The sequence below is a fragment of the Staurois parvus genome, unplaced genomic scaffold, assembly GCF_062004578.1.
Source record: "Staurois parvus isolate SC_StPar_1 unplaced genomic scaffold, SC_StPar_1.0 ptg000446l, whole genome shotgun sequence".
Classification (NCBI taxonomy): domain Eukaryota; kingdom Metazoa; phylum Chordata; class Amphibia; order Anura; family Ranidae; genus Staurois; species Staurois parvus.
The window spans coordinates 1,154,778-1,170,838 of NW_028318242.1; the positions used below are offsets into that span (position 1 = coordinate 1,154,778).

At 42.6% G+C, this 16,061-nt stretch overlaps 1 protein-coding gene across 1 annotated transcript in view; it reads right to left on the reverse strand.

Annotated features, from left to right (window-relative positions):
• Nucleotides 1–16,061, reverse strand: part of REV1 (REV1 DNA directed polymerase) — a 110,735-nt gene that overhangs the window by 45,696 nt on the left and 48,978 nt on the right. The window contains exons 9-10 of the mRNA XM_089688110.1: nt 14,430–14,607; nt 2,445–2,573 (exon numbers count right to left, since the gene is read on the reverse strand). Coding sequence (XP_089544236.1) covers nt 2,445–2,573; nt 14,430–14,607 — 307 coding nt within the window. The remainder of the gene's footprint in view (nt 1–2,444; nt 2,574–14,429; nt 14,608–16,061) is intronic.

Consider the following 16,061-nt stretch of genomic DNA (forward strand, 5'->3'; position numbering starts at 1 on the left):
ATAATACAATAACACATAGCAGCTTCCACAAATGTCAGCTTGAGATAGGGAGGCAGTGCAGAATCTGTTAAGACAAGAAACTCCATTGCCTCCCCCATCACATTTGGCACAACGTCTTGTGTGACTGCAGTAGAGGTCCCTGACAACAGGGTGGGGGTTTTGGCCTCATCCAGCGGACCTAAGGGATAGACCCAATAAGCATAGAGTCATTGGATTCCAGAAATCTGTGCTCTCATAGAGTACAGAATAAAAATCACCTTAACAGTGTAAGCTGGGGGCCACTCAAGGCAGGACTGTTCGCTATATATCTGAATACAGACATGCTACACCCACATGGAGGTGGCCAGGTCACTGAAGGTGGGCAGTAGGATTTGGCCAAAATTCAGAGTTCAATGTGGTGCTTTTGCAAAGCAGGAGAAGCAGCAGGGTGATGCTTCCTCTATGCTGATTGGTGGAAAAGAAAAAAGCGTGACACTCCACCCAGCAGATAAGATCAACACTCAATCCCTTAGCATTACCCCTTTCTGGGGTAGCAACAGTGGTACCAAACATTTGAAAGGCACCTAGCACAGCAAAAAACAAGGTGGCTTCCAGTGCTCACCCCGAATGCTCTAGTTAACAGATCACAGACAGGTCAAAGCTCTGGACCTGAAAATCGCTCTGTGGCTAACTTTTACCAGTACTACTTTTACAAGTCTGAAAAGTGCCAAACCACCGTATGGTCTCCAACAGTAGTACCCCTTCATTAGACCCTCTTACTATTAATAATTGAGGGTTTTAGGTTACACAGACCCACACTCTTCTAATCTGATGATGACTCAGTGTCTCAAGCTAGCGGACATGGCTATGTCCAAACTTGCTAATCCGGGGGTTTTTAGTCACACTTTACTTTGACCTTTGCCTCAGCTTTGTATGATGCCACTTTCTAATATCTAGTATAGACATGGTATCACTAATTTAGCTTAGATCTTAACTGATAAGCATCTCTTTTAGATTTACCTTTAACTATGTAGTGAAAAATCCAATCTGGTTAAATACCAATTGAAAGTGTTTAGGTTTGACCTCATATTATATGGTTTTTGATAAATCTAAAGGAAAATTGTACAATAAGATTGTATAATATATGTCTTAACACCTTTCCGCGCGGCCTATAGCAGATTGGCAGCTGGGCGGAACACTCCTCCTTGTGACTGGGTGTCATATGACGTCCTGTCAAAAGCGGCCGCGCAGTGGCGCAATCTGTCACCGGCTGTGTCCACAGGACACAGCCGATGACATATCACTACACCGGCCCGTTGCCAGTGTCATGTGACCACTGTGACCAAGCACAGCAGATCACATGTCAATTGTATGCAATGGATAGCTTCCTGTCATGCCAACCATTTTATACAATTGTGTTAGGTGTGATTGGTCAAAGCAGTCACATGGTACAGACAGGGCCAATCACAGCCCATCTGTATCATGTGATGAACTTTGCCCAATCACAGCTAATCATAACAAAAGTCTGAATGAATCATTTTCATTCAGTAAAAATGATTGCAAATATCAATGAAATACATTGGTATTAGCAATCATAATGTGTGAAAAAGAAATCCTAATCACTTGCCCAGAGTAGCTCAATGTTACTATGGTAACATTGTATTGCTTTGGTCACAGTGTGTTGAAAAAAAAATAAATAAAAATAATGTAATAAAAAATAAAAAAATAATAGAAAAATTTGAAAAAAATAAAAATAATTTTTTTTTTACATACTGTCACCAGTCAGTGTCCCTGGTCACCGCCACACCAGTTATATAATAACGCTGTACTGGACTTGTGACAATATGTAAAAAAAAAAAATTGTGAATTTTGTTTTTTTTTTTAATTTAAATTTCTATATGTAACAAAGAATACAACCTCCAAAAAACGTATCATGCCTCTTACTAAATACCTTGGACTGTATTTGGGGGGTATTTGTACTATCCTGTAGTTTTTGGGCCTCAAGAAATGAGATGGGTACATCAGGATGGATCGATTGTCAGATATATATACCAAGGTTTGTGGACTGAAAAGTTTCAGTTTTAGTTTGTTTATTTAGCCAAAAAAAAAAACAACAAAAAAACTCAGTGATGATTAAATACTATCAAAAGACAGCTCTATTTGTGTGAAAAAAATTATACACATTTTTTATGGGTACAGTGTTGCATGACCGCACAGTTGTCAAAGAGAGACAACAATGAAAGCTGAATATTGGCCTGGGCAGGAAGGCGGTAAAAGTAGTGGTTAATTAAGTATTTTTTGTTCTACAAATCTAAAACAATCAATTATAACAAAGGCTTAAAAATAAATTTAATAAACAGACTAAACAACCTAAAAGGAGAAAATAAACAAAAGGAATTCGCTCAGTAATAATCAAATTATAATATATGCGGTAGGTTATAGGTGTAATTCCAAGGAACCTTTACCTTGCCAATGTTCTGTACAAGGTCATGGAAACTTCTTTGTATGCATCAAAATCATACGAAACAACTTGTAGATCAGGACAAAGCTGCTTAGCTTTCCCAAACATCATTCCATTTCTCACACCAGCCTGCCTGAAAAACAAATGATAAAAGCTGACTGCATAGCTACACAAAACAGTACAATATCACTTCCTTAACCTCCCTGGCGGTATGATTATTTCAGATTTTTGGTGCTGAAAGCGGTACCATTTTTTTGCATGGAAATATGTATTTTTTTTATTGTAGGCTGTAATTTTTAGGAAAAACTCACTGAAATCTGTCCGAACAAGAGTCTAGTAAACATCCCGGGTATGATAAAATTTGAAACACGAAATCATAAATTATAATTTAATAAATAATCATAAAAATAATATAAAAATAATAAAAAATTTAATTCAATAATATAATCAAACCAAAAACACTGAAATGTGAAATAGAGCGCCAAGTTCGCACATTGCTGAGCTCAGTCGCAAAATCGTTTTCAGTTTCTGATGACGAATTTCCCCCACGAATCATTATCACTCAATTCTGCAAGTGGTTCTGATTTACTATCGCTGTTCTCTAGCTGATCTAAACCGCTTTTGACCTAAAGGGACACTTTTTGGACGCCATGGACATTTCTCAGTTTCCAGGCAGAAAGAATAGACAAAATGCAGGCAGGGCGCAGGACAAAGCACTAGGGACAATATGTATGTGAAATAGGTTGAAACAGCAATGTTTTACTGTGTAAAATGTAAAAAAAAAAAGACATTTTTTAAAATTTTTAAATTTCCCGCCGGCGGCGGCGGCAGCGCCCGTACGTCCCGACGTCACAGGGACAGGACACAGAAGCCGGATGCCGGCATCGGGCGGAGGAGATGGCCGGGGACACTGCAGGGGACACATCGTGGGAGCGCAGGGTAAGGTAAGTGAAGACAACTTGCCGGAGCAGTGCCGCAGGGTAAGCCCGAGTGTAGCTCGGGGTTACCGCTTTTGGTACTGAAATGTTACCCCGAGCTACACTCGGGAATACCGTCAGGGAGGTTAAAGGAGTCCTATAGTCACAGCATACACTTCCATTTTATAACATCAGCATTGTAATAGCAGTACAAAAGATAGTTATTTTTGGCAATCCAATTTAAATTACATGAAAAACCTCCTTTAACAGCTTCCCCACCGCCCCACTGTATGTGTGTGATTTGCATTTCCAGGTAGGGAGCGCATTCACACTGCCCTACCCACTCCACCATTGGCGACTAGTCATGTCAATCACTGGGCCCGGGCCGGAGATTGCCCGCCTTTACCCGGCGATCGTCGGGCAAAGCTGACAGAGGAGAGACCTGTGTGTAAACAACACAGGTATCGCTCTTGCCAGCAAGGACATGCTGCTTTGTATTTCTGTGCACAACAGACAAATACAAAACAGAATATCTCCAAGGTAAAACAGCACACACAGTAAAACACACACAGCACACAGTTAACCCTTTGATGGGCAAAAGTTAACCCCTTCCTGCCCAGTGTCATTAGTACCATCCCGCTATAAGTCGCTGGTCGCTGTCATTACTAGTATATATAATAAAAAAAATTCCAGTATATATAGCGCCATTTGTATTTTTTTATTGGACATGTTTAATAGCAAAAAAGTCAAAAATATTTGCTTTTTTTCAAAAATTGTAGGTCTTTTTTTGTTTATAGCACAAAAAATAAAAACCGCATAGGTGATCAAATACCACCAAAAGAAAGCTCTATTTGTAGGAAAAAAGGACATAAATTTTAATTATGTACAGCGTTGCATGAACACGCAATTGTCAGTTAAAATAACGCAGCGCTGTATAACAAAAAACGGCCTGGTCAGGAAGGGGGATAAATCCTCTGGAGGGCAAGTGGTTAATTCCTCACTGTTCCGAGTCATTTTTATGTTTTTGGGGTTTTTTTGCACACATTTAAAAATCATTTTAGGCCAGATAATTAGTTAAAACCCCCAAACTTATTTTCTGAAAGCAGATATCCACCGAGAATAAAATGGTGGTAGTTCCATTTTTTAGGTTACATGATATTTGTACAATTACTACCCCATACTATGTGTGTAAAAAATTATTTATCAAACAATATGTGACCAACAGCTGCACTCATTATGTGTTCTCACCAAAGTACATGCACAGATCACAATATACTATATGTGTTGCGCTGTTAAAAATGTTGAATCAATATATTACACAACTATAATCCAAAAAAGTGCCTATGTAAAATAATTCATAACAATGATAAAAATAAATCTCTAATATTCAATTGTGACATAAATGCTCCAATGAAGTGCCTAAATAAGGAAATTCATTACAATGATAATAAAGATGATAATAAATAATAATTCAATTGTGACATAAATGAATATAAAAAACATTTGAAATGCAGTCCAACAGCCCAAAGGTGTAGATAAAAATCATGCTCAGTCCGTGCAGCAAATGACAGCATAAAAGTGACTTGTGCTTCCAATCCTCACCATCGTGCATGTCACCAAATATAAGCCTCTTACCAGAAGCGAAGACTTTAAAAACAAGGTCTAACAGCGCTTTGTGAGAAAGCCCAATCCCAGATGGATGGATCTGCACTCATTACTAAATAAAAGATTTAAATTTTCCCCCTCAAGAAATTTTAATATGTCCCTCGGTTCAGCGGTGTCCTCACCACCGCTGGTTTTCAGCGACCGTCTTCTCTTCCTGGCACCAGCATCTTCTGCGTGGGCACCCGGCTGTGACAGCTTGCAGCTTCACAGCCGGGTGCCCACTGCGCATGCGCGAGAAGTGCTGCGCTTTGTAAATGGACCCGTAGTCTTCTGGAACCTGTCACGTGTCCCAGAAGACTACGGGGGGACGACAACTTCCACTTCCAATCGCCTAGGCGATCACAGCGGAAGTGAGAGCGGGTACCTGTCAAATTCGGGTACCCGCTCCCCAAAGATGCCAATCTTTAATGGGGAGTGGGGGACAAAGGCTTAAAGCGGAACTTCCCCTTGTGGGTGGAGCTCTGCTTTAAGTAATCCTGTGACTAGAGATAACTGCCCTGATTCAAGTAATATAGTACCTACATCCAGCCTACCTTAAGGATACCCGTGACACTGTTAATGCCATACAAGAAGTCTATGTTGAGGGACAGTATCTGCTTGTCACAGTGGATGTTTCTTCACTGCATACAATCATACCACATAATAGAGCAATGGTATCGGTGAAGCATTTCTTTGACAGGGTGAATACACCCCCTGAGGAACAAAAGAGGTTCATCCTTTAATTGTTGGGTTTCTGTTTGAACCATAACTATTTTTGGTATGGGGAAAAATTTCTATTTAGAGAGAACAGGAGTAGCCATGGGGGACCAAGTTCGCTCCCAGTGTGGCCCACTTCTTCATTGCCCACAGGGAGGAGGAAGCCATTTATGGTATCTGCCCTCCGACGCGAAGTGCTTTTCTGGCGTTGCTACATAGACGATGCCTTGTTAGTCTGGAAGGGCTATGAGACAGGATTACAAGAATTTATGGCAGACTTGAATTCTAATACTTTAGGTATTAGGTGGAATTAAGAATTTAATCCTGTGAAAATGAATTTTTTGGATCTATTTTTAGTGAGGGGAATGGTATTAAGACCAGAACTTACAGTCAGACTAACAGCTGCCACCATCCTTCCTGGTTGCGAGATGTCTCTAAGGAACAGTTTATGAGGATCTGCAGTAACTGTTCGAATATGACAGATTTCATTACACAGTCAGCGGCTATTAAGCAACATTTAGTACAACTGAGATTATTCAAGAGGTAGCTACTACAGAGAGGAGTTGTTGGCACTTAGACTAAGGGAAGATAGGAATTAGGGTTTTGAATGGTCTTTCATTAACACCTATTCTATTCAATATAAACAGTTAATAAACTGCTTAGGAAGCATTGGGCGGTTTTGAAAAATGATCATGTTTTAGGTCAAAAAGTTATATATAGGAGGGCACCAGCTTTGAGACATTTGGTTGCTCCTAACGTCACAGAGCAGGGGTAGGCAACCTTTGAGAGGTGGAGATCTATCTGAACAACATAAAAGGGATCAAAGATCACTGAGGTTCACTGCCATTTAAGAAACAAAATTAACTAGCAAGGCCTAACTAAATAGCAAGGATAATGTAGAAAAATATAATAAAACAAATGTCACTGTAAAAATACAAACTTAACGTACCTTAAAAATGAACAGTGTCAGTCAGTAGGGCAGTGGACAGTGTCAGTCAGTAGGGCAGTGGACAGTGTCAATAGAGCAGTGGATGGTGTCAGTCAGTAGGGCAGTGGACGGTGTCAGTAGGGCAGAGGTTGGAGTCAGTCAGTAGAGCAGTGGATGGTGTTAGTACAGCAGTGGACAGTGTCAGTAGGAAGGAAGTTGGTGTCAGTAGGGCAGTGGATGGTGTCAGTAGTTTTTACCTTTTTAATATTTTTCACAATTTCTTTAGGAGCCCTGTTGAAAGGGGAGCACTTGGGGGAAGGGGCAGGCAGCAGAAAAAAAGGAGGAAAAAGGCCAAGAGGAGCAGAGAGGGAGGCATTTACTAGAAACAATCCCCTAGATTTTCCTCCTGCAGCAGCTGTACGCTGGTGGGAGGAGGAGTTGCCAGCTTTCAGCTGCTCCAGGAGGACAATAAAGGGGATCGTCAGAAGGCAGGTATTTTAAAAAACTGAACTCCCAGCAAGAGGACACTGCTGGTGGGGGAAGGGGGGCTAGAGGCAATTTCTTCTGCCCCCCCCCCCCCCTTTCCCCCAAGCAGTGACCTCTGGCCCCCTTCCCCTCCCCCCCCTTTCTCCCAGCCTCCTCCACTGCTGCTGTCGTCCTCAGTTCACAGCAGACAGCGGAGGACAGCACAGCTCAGGTTGGAGGACGGGAGGAGCTGGCCAAATGAACTTTTCATATTAACCCACAGGTGATTGGCTGCTAGGTCGGTCCTAACAACCAATTGCCAGCTTGGTAATATGAAAAGTTAATTTGGCCAGCTCCTCCTCCCTTCCTCCATCTGGAGCCATGCTGTCCTCCACTCTCTGCTGTGTACTGAGGATGACAACAGCAGCGGAGGAGGATGGGGGAGAGGGATCCGCAATCGACAGGTAGTTGCTGACCACAGTCATACAGCAACCCATACGGCATTCTTTTTTTGGGAATTTACAGGGATTTTTTCCTTGTCGTAGATGCACAGTATGTAGATGCTGCAGACTGAATACAATCAGATCTGAAACATTCCAATCTACAGTATGATCACTAATAGGACTTATGGCTTCATAACTTGTTCTACAAAAAATGTGGTATACATCTTGCAATGTTCTTGTGGCCTGCAATATGTGGGCAGGACCAAGAGGGAACTGCAAGTGAGAATCAGTGAGCATCTTACCAACATTAAAAAAGGTTTTAGCAGCCACATGGCGACGAACTTCAGTACCCTATATTTTCTATAGGTGACGCTTTTGAAGCCCCTTCTAGGTCTTCAGTATAGTGTACGGAGGAGATCTGGTGCTAGAATTATTGCTCACTCTGATGTGTAACATGTGTATCGCAATTGACGTTTTCATGTGTAGGCGACCCAGCATGTACTTTTACGTTTGTATGTGCGTATATGTGTGTGTGGGGGGGGGGGGGGGTGTTGTGTGCTTGGGTGTAACTTTCATTTTTTTACAATTATTAAAAAAAAAAAAGTATTTTATTTTTTTTAGCTAATTTTTTTTCCTTATCACATAGGAGACAATGCAGACATCGCTCGTTCTTATAACATGAATCGTTCAACCATTGGCACAATTCTAAAGCACAAGGCCAAGATCATGGAACATGTGAAGTCTGCTATGTAGTCAACAATAATATCTAAAAAGTGTGGTAACGTAATAGAGGAAACTTCTCAGTGTGTGGATGCAGGATAAGCATCAGCGTGGAGTTCCACCCAGCTTAATGCTTATTCAAGAAAAAGTTAAAGCCTGTTTGAAGACTTGAAGAAAAAACGGGGTGAACAGTGTGCATCTTCTACTGCCAGCCATGAATGGTTTAACAGATTCAAGGCTGGAGCCGACCTTCACAACGTAAAAGTATGTGGTGAGGCTGCGAGTGCAGACACCATAGCTGGCCAAGAGTTTCCAGAAACACTTAGAGAAATTATTGATGAAGGTGCTTATTTACCCCAACAGGTCTTTAACGTTGATGAGACATGACTGTACTGGAAGAGAATGCCAGAACAAAGTTACATCAGTAAAGAGGAAAAAAGGTGATGCCAGGTTTCAAAGCAGCAAAGGACAGACTTACTCTATTGTTTGGTGGCAATGCTTCCGGTGATAAGAAACTAAAGCTTCTCTTAGTTTACCATTCAGAGAACCCAAGAGCCCTCAGAAACATAGCCAAGGGCTCTCTACCTGTTGTGTGGAAGAGTAACTCGAAAGCCTGGGTTACACAGGCCATTTGCCACCACTTTATCCCAGAGATAAGAGCAATATTGTTTGGAGAAAGATATCCCATTCAACATTCTTTTGCAGCTTGACAATGCACCAGGTCACCCCCAATTCATGAATGACTTTCATCCCAACATGAAAGTAGTGCATCGGCCACAGAATATTACGGCGCTCATCCAACCTATGGACCAAGGAGTTATTGCGACTTTCAAAAAATATTAAATACATTTGTCCCACCCCTGTTTAAGATCCACCCCTTCATATGTAAACTTCACCCCTTCCTCTTTAGGCTCCACCTCTTCCTATTAGCGCTCCACCTCTTATTTTATTCCATTATCGGTGTCATTTGGAGGAATAGTGCCCCATCATTGGTGTCAGTGGACGAATAGTGCCCCATCACTGGTGTCAGTGGGAGGAATAGTGTCCCATCATTGGTATCAATGGGAAGAATAGTGCCCCATCATTGGTGTCAGTGGGAGGATTAGTGCCCCATCATTGGTGTCAGTGGGAGGAATAGTGCCCCATCATTGGTGTCAGTGGGAGGAATAGTGCCCCATCATTGGTGTCAGTGGGATGAATAGTGCCCAATCATTGGCGTCAGTGGGAGGAATAGAGCCCCATCATTAGTGTCAGTGGGAGGAATAGTGTCCCATCATTAGTGTCAGTGTGGGAGGAATAGTGCCCCATCACGGGTGTCAGTGACACCAATGATGCTTACACTGCTGTGCTGACCCCTGCTCCAGCTGGGTCTTCCTCCCTCTCCCATCCACAGCCAGCATACTTGGCTACAGCAGCACCATCTGCTCTGCCCAGATCCCGGCCGCACGGCACAGACACTTACCATACCGATCAGCTGTCTTCCTTCTCCGCCACTCTCCTCCTCTTCACCAGCTCTGGCCACTCCCTCACTCCAATCAGCTTCCTCGATCCTTGTGCTGCTGCTCGGCTCCTCCTCTCTGCCTGTGTGCTTTCCATGAGCTACAGATCAAGCGGCCAATCACTGGCGAGAAGTCGGAGCTTGCAAAGGGAGGGGCAGGCTGCCATAGACTGCCCAGTGAACCCAGGGGTGTGGTCAGATGAGAGGGTCGGCATGTCATCCCACTCGCATCGCGATCCACCTGGGAAATGAAGAAACCGGACGGACACCCTCTCTACCCCTCCTCCAACAGCATCTTTGTGGACCGGAGCGAAGTGGGACACAGGTAAGACACATAACAGCAGTCCCACATAACAGCAGTCCCTGTCCTAAGTGTCACTTCCATGGGAAAGGGAGAGGAATACCACCTCAGGCAAACACCTTGTTTCCCTCATGGCAAATACGCCCCTGGCTGTCACCATGAATGGGGTTTGGAAGAACCTTTGCCCACAATTTGCTCATAAAGTTCATGGACTTGAGAAGATAGGTAAGGAGTCCAAAGAGGCCTTCAATAACTTAGTTACCCTTAGTACAAAGCTGGAGCTAGATCTGCAAGAGGACGACTTCATTGAACTCCTTGCTGTGCAACATACGAGCTTACTAATGAGGACCTGATGGAATTGGAGGCCCAGCGAAAAGAAGAAGAGAGCCAAGAAGAAGATGTAACTGAAGAACCAAAGAGATTCACAACACAGGAAATGGCAAGGGGATTTTCTTTACTTGAAGAGGCACGGTTTTTGAGGCACAGGACCCTAATGTAGAACAATACACAAAGGTTGCAGCAGCCGTTCAGAATGCCATCCCGTGCTACAAAGTCATCTATGATGAGAAAAAAAAGTTACTACTCAGACATCACTGGATCATTTTTTCCAGAGGGTAGACAGAATTGAATCCATCAAAATATCTGTGTCATCAACATCAGGTGTGAGTGAAATTCCATCTTGCCCTCCATCTCCTATTGTTGATGATCCTTCAGCTCCATCAACATCAGGTATGGGCCAAATTCCATCTTTCCCTCCATCTCCTATTGCTGATGATCCTTCAGCTCCACCATCTCCCACCTCCCCACCCTCCTCCAGTTAGTAATTCTCTTCCACTATATGCCAGTTGTGGTACTGTACTGTACCGTACCACCAATTTAAGGTAACTGTAAAAGTAAAAATAGTTCATTTAACCGCTAGCCTACAGGGCACTTATACCCCCTTCCTGCCAAGGCCAATTTTCAGCTTTCAGCGCTGTCACACTTTGAATGACAATTGCGCGGTCATACAACACTGTACCCATATGACATTTTTATCATTTGTTTGAGACAGATAGAGCTTTCTTTTGGTGGTATTTAATCACCTCTGGATTTTATTTTTTGCTAAACAAACCAAAAATCACTGAAAATGGTGTGCTAATGAGGCTGAAGTGATGGGCACTGATAGGCTGCACTGATGGACACTGATAGGTGGCACTGATGGGCATTGACAGGCATCACTGATGGGCACAGAAAGGCAGCACTCATATATGGCACTGATAGGTGGCACTGATAGGCGGCACTGACTGGCACTGATAGGCGGCACTGATTGGCAGCACTGACTAGCATTGCTAGGTGGCATTGACTGGCACTGATAGCTGACACTGAAAGGCAGCTCAGATAGGCACTGATCTGTGGCATTGATGTGCACTGGTAGGCACTGATATGTGGCATTGATGTGGCACTAGCAAGTGGCATTGATGAGCACTGACAGCTGGCACTGATGGACACTGACAGGTGGCACTGCTGGGGCTACACTGATCATCAGGGCACACTGATCATCAGTGCCCTGATGATCAGTGTAGATATGCGTGGTTAGAATGGCAGGAGGTCATATGACGTCCTCCCAGAACGAGAGAACTGCCTTGCGCCCGTCATTACCTTATATGGTGGGCGGGAGGCGGTTAAAGTATTTTTTTGTGTTGACTTTTTTATGCTTTACATTGTATAGTTTTCCTGTAACGGAACTCGTTTGTAAGTTGGGGACTTACTGTATAATCTTCTCTGTTGAACCTATTCAATATCTCTGTTGCTCCAGTGATGACGTCCTTCAGGACGAAACGCATCAGTGGAGACTTAGCAGTGATGTAATCACACCTGCCGAGGCACAGGATGCCTTGTATTTTCTACGCTCCTTGATTTTAAATGTTTGTAAGTATATGTCTATGGTTTTTGAATAAATTTTTTGTACATACTATACCATGAGCGACTCCCTCCTCGTTTTGTGTGGATCTGCTGATTGATTTGTTCACGTGATTTTGGCTGACGTCATGGTATGAATGGGGTCCAGAGTTATCGTATTAAAGGCTGATCGCCATTTGAGCTGTGAGTGCTGATCTATCCATCTGGTATTGGGCAGTCTCAAAGTGCTGTCAGACCTTGTTTTTAAAGTCTTCGCTTCTGGTAAGAGGCTTATACTTTTCTTGGTGACATGCATGATGGTGAGGATTGGAAGCACAAGCCACTTCATACTGTCATTTGATGCACAAACTGAGCATGATTTTTATCTACACCTTTGGGTTGGTGGACTGCATTACATATATGTTTTTTATATTTATTTATGTCACAATTGAATTATTATTTATTACCATTGTTATGAATTACCTTATTTAAGCCTTATTTAAAAATGTATTTTTATCATTGTTATGAATTATTTCACATTATTGGATTATATTTGTGTAAAATATTGATTCAACATTTTTAACTGTGCAACACATAGTTTACTGTAATCTGCACATGATATTTGTACAACAGTTTATCAAGTGAAACTTTTTTTAGTAAAAAATACACTAAATTTAATAAAATGTGATATTGTGCCGAGTACTTAGGTAACCAAGTTGTCAAGCTTTAAAATTGCATGCACCTGCAAAATAATGAACTTGGAGAGCCTATTTTTTCGCAATGCTTTAAAAGTCCCTACAGGTCCTCACTTTAGTTTACCATGAATAATGGCGTTAGAATTTTTGCCCTCTTTCAGGCATAAGGAGCAATATATAGCATGTGTAGCACAAGCAACACTTTCATACATAGGTGCCCCATATGAATAAGTGAGGGAGGGGTGGGATCAACATTTTTTTGATACATGTGGTTTCTAGAGGGTGTAACTTTATTTTGTAACACTTTTTTTCTATATATCTCTCTTTCATTCCACTTTATATCACATAGGTACAAAATGTCTCCTATTGGATATAATTTCTTTATGACATGTTCTTTTTTAATGAGACAGTAGTTTATTACACCAGAAACCTGAAGTTCTTTAACCACTTGCTGACCAGCCGCAGTACATAGACTACAGCAGGGTGACACCTGCAGGCAAATATCACATGCATGTACATCATTTTGCCTGCTGCTGTTCAGGGGCACACCACATGCCCCCCTGCCACTGCTGTGTCCACCAGGCACAGCGGAATACGGATCCCAGTCCTCCTGTCCCGGTGATCATGTGATCGCAGTGTCAACAAAGCTGCTATGAATTAATTCATAACAGCTGTGTTTTCTAGGCTGTGATTGGCTCACAGCTGTTACATGGTACCTGGACCAATCACAACTTTCTGTGCCATGTGATTAACTGTAGCCAATCACAGCTGTCATGAATGGTTAATCCATTCAAGGCAGTTGAAAACTTTGCTGTTACAATGATCTTCACTGTAACAGCCAACAAAATTCCAGATCACCCACTCAGAGTAGTAAATTGTTTCTATGGTGACAATGAACTACTCTGAAGATAGTATGTAAAAAAAATAAAAGTTAAAAAAATGAAAAAAAAAAAGGTTTAAAAAATGTAATAATTTTTTTTTTTTTTTTTTACATACTGTTACCAGCTTGTGTCCCTGATCACTGCCACACCAGTCATATGATGATGATGTACAGTACTGCACTGTTGACCGTATGTAAAAAAATTTATTCAATTTCTTAATTTTCCATAAAATCGTGACAAAAAATTACAACTTCAAAAAACTCCCAATGCCTCTTGCTAAATACCTCACTGTCTACTTTCCAAAAAGGGTAATTGGGGGGGAATTTGTACTGTCCTAACATTTTAGGACCACAAGAAATGAGATAGGCAATCAGTATATCAGAACGGATCAATTTTCAAATATATATATACATATCTACATAGTTTGTAGATGCTATAACTTTCACGCAAACAAATTAATATACACTTACTGGGATTTTTTTTACCAAAGACATGTAGCAGAATACATTTTGGCCTAAATTTATGATGAAGTTTGATTTTATTGGATATGTTTTATAACAGAAAGTAGAAAATGTTTTTTTTTTTTTAAAAAAACGTCAGTATGTTTCCGTTTATATTGCAAAAAGAAAAAAAACCCAGTGGTGATCAAATGCCACCAAAAGAAAGCTCTATTTGTGTGAAAAGAAATGATAAACATTTCATTTGCATAAAGCATTGCACAACTGCACAATTTCCAGTTAAAGTAGCACAATGCTAAATAGCAAAAAATGGCCTGGTCATGAGAGGGGTAAAATCTTCTGGAGCTCAAGTTGTTAATTCTAGAAGAGATCAGCCTTTTATTTTAGTATACACAAACTGCATTTAGTAGTCATTATCATGCAGTTAATGAAATCTGGCCTTACCTTGCTTCATAACTACAAGATGCAATTTCTGCTAATGACAGCTGTGAGGTATCCAGGTTCACGTCATTCTTCTGCATGGAGACTGGATTGTCCCGTACACAACTACCCTGGTCCACTCCATTTATTTGGGCAGAGTTTACATTGTTCTGTGCAGCTTGCTCTAGTGTGCTGGGGTTTTCTGGAAGGACAAAGCAATTATAAATGTTCAGAAATAAGATTCAGACTCATGTCTACTAAACCAAAATATTCATATGCTGCTGTAAAAAACAAAGCATTTTTAGACACTTTAAAGCGGTAGTAAACCACAAAAAAAAAAAAAATCTTCTCCCTGCAAGTTAACCGCTTGCCCGCCACCCTATAGTAGGAGGTACTGCTAAAGGCTGTACAAAATCATATATATATATATATATATATATATATATATATATATGTGATTTGCATTTCGGGGTAGGGGGTGGCTAGGGATGTAAATCACTGGATCCAAGCCGGAGATTCCCCGCCGGTGATTTTCGGGCAAAGCTCACACACCCTCTCAACCCTTCCCCTCTCACACAGCTACCCCCTTATCCCCCCTCCCCCTCGACATAACCCACAGGGACTTCGTCGCTGCTCAAACTCTCTCCAACCCCCTTCACCCTCACTCAGCTACCCCCTCATCACCCCTCTCCCACGGCCCCACCACTGCTCTGACCTCCTCTTCCACCCCACCCTACATTCCTCATACTGAAGCTCCCCCCACACTCCGCACCTTTGACCTTACTACCATCGAGGAAGTCTCCAAGATCCTCTCTGATGCCCACCTCACCACCTGCCCCCTCGACCCTATCCCCTCACAACTCCTACGACCTTCCTCCTCCTCCATCCTACGCTCCCTCACCCACATCTTCAATCTCTCCCTCTCCTCAGGCACTTTCCCCTTCCCTCTGAAACATGCACACATCACCCCCATACTTAAAAAGCCCTCCCTGGACCCCAATGACCCGAACAACCTCAGACCCATCTCCCTGCTCCCATTTACATCTAAACTCCTCGAGCGCCTAGTCTACACCCGCCTATGCTCTCACCTCAACGACAACAACCTCCTCGATCCCCTACAGTCCGGCTTCCGTCCCCTACACTCCACCGAAACTGCCTTACTCAAACTCTCCAACGACCTGCTAACCGCCAAAGCTAATGGCCACTATTCAGTGCTCCTACTCCTTGACCTCTCTGCGGCCTTCGACACAGTCGACCACCCCTCCTCCTCAAAAAACTACACTCCCTCGGCCTCAGAGATTCTGCTCTCTCCTGGCTCTCATCCTACCTGTCACAACGCTCCTTCAGCGTTACCTATAATGGTACCACCTCCCCCTCACTCCCCCTCTCTGTTGGGGTCCCTCAAGGCTCTGTCCTTGGGCCCCTTCTCTTCTCCATCTATACCTCCTCCCTTGGCCAACTCATACACTCTCACGGCTTCAACTACCACCTCTATGCCGACGACACACAAATCTATCTCTCAACCCCCCACCTCACCCCCTTGGTCTCAGCCCGAATCACACACCTACTGAGCGACATATCAGACTGGATGTCGCTCCACTTCCTTAAATTGAACCTCTCCAAAACCGAGTTTCTTGTCTTCCCCCCAGCCCGGAC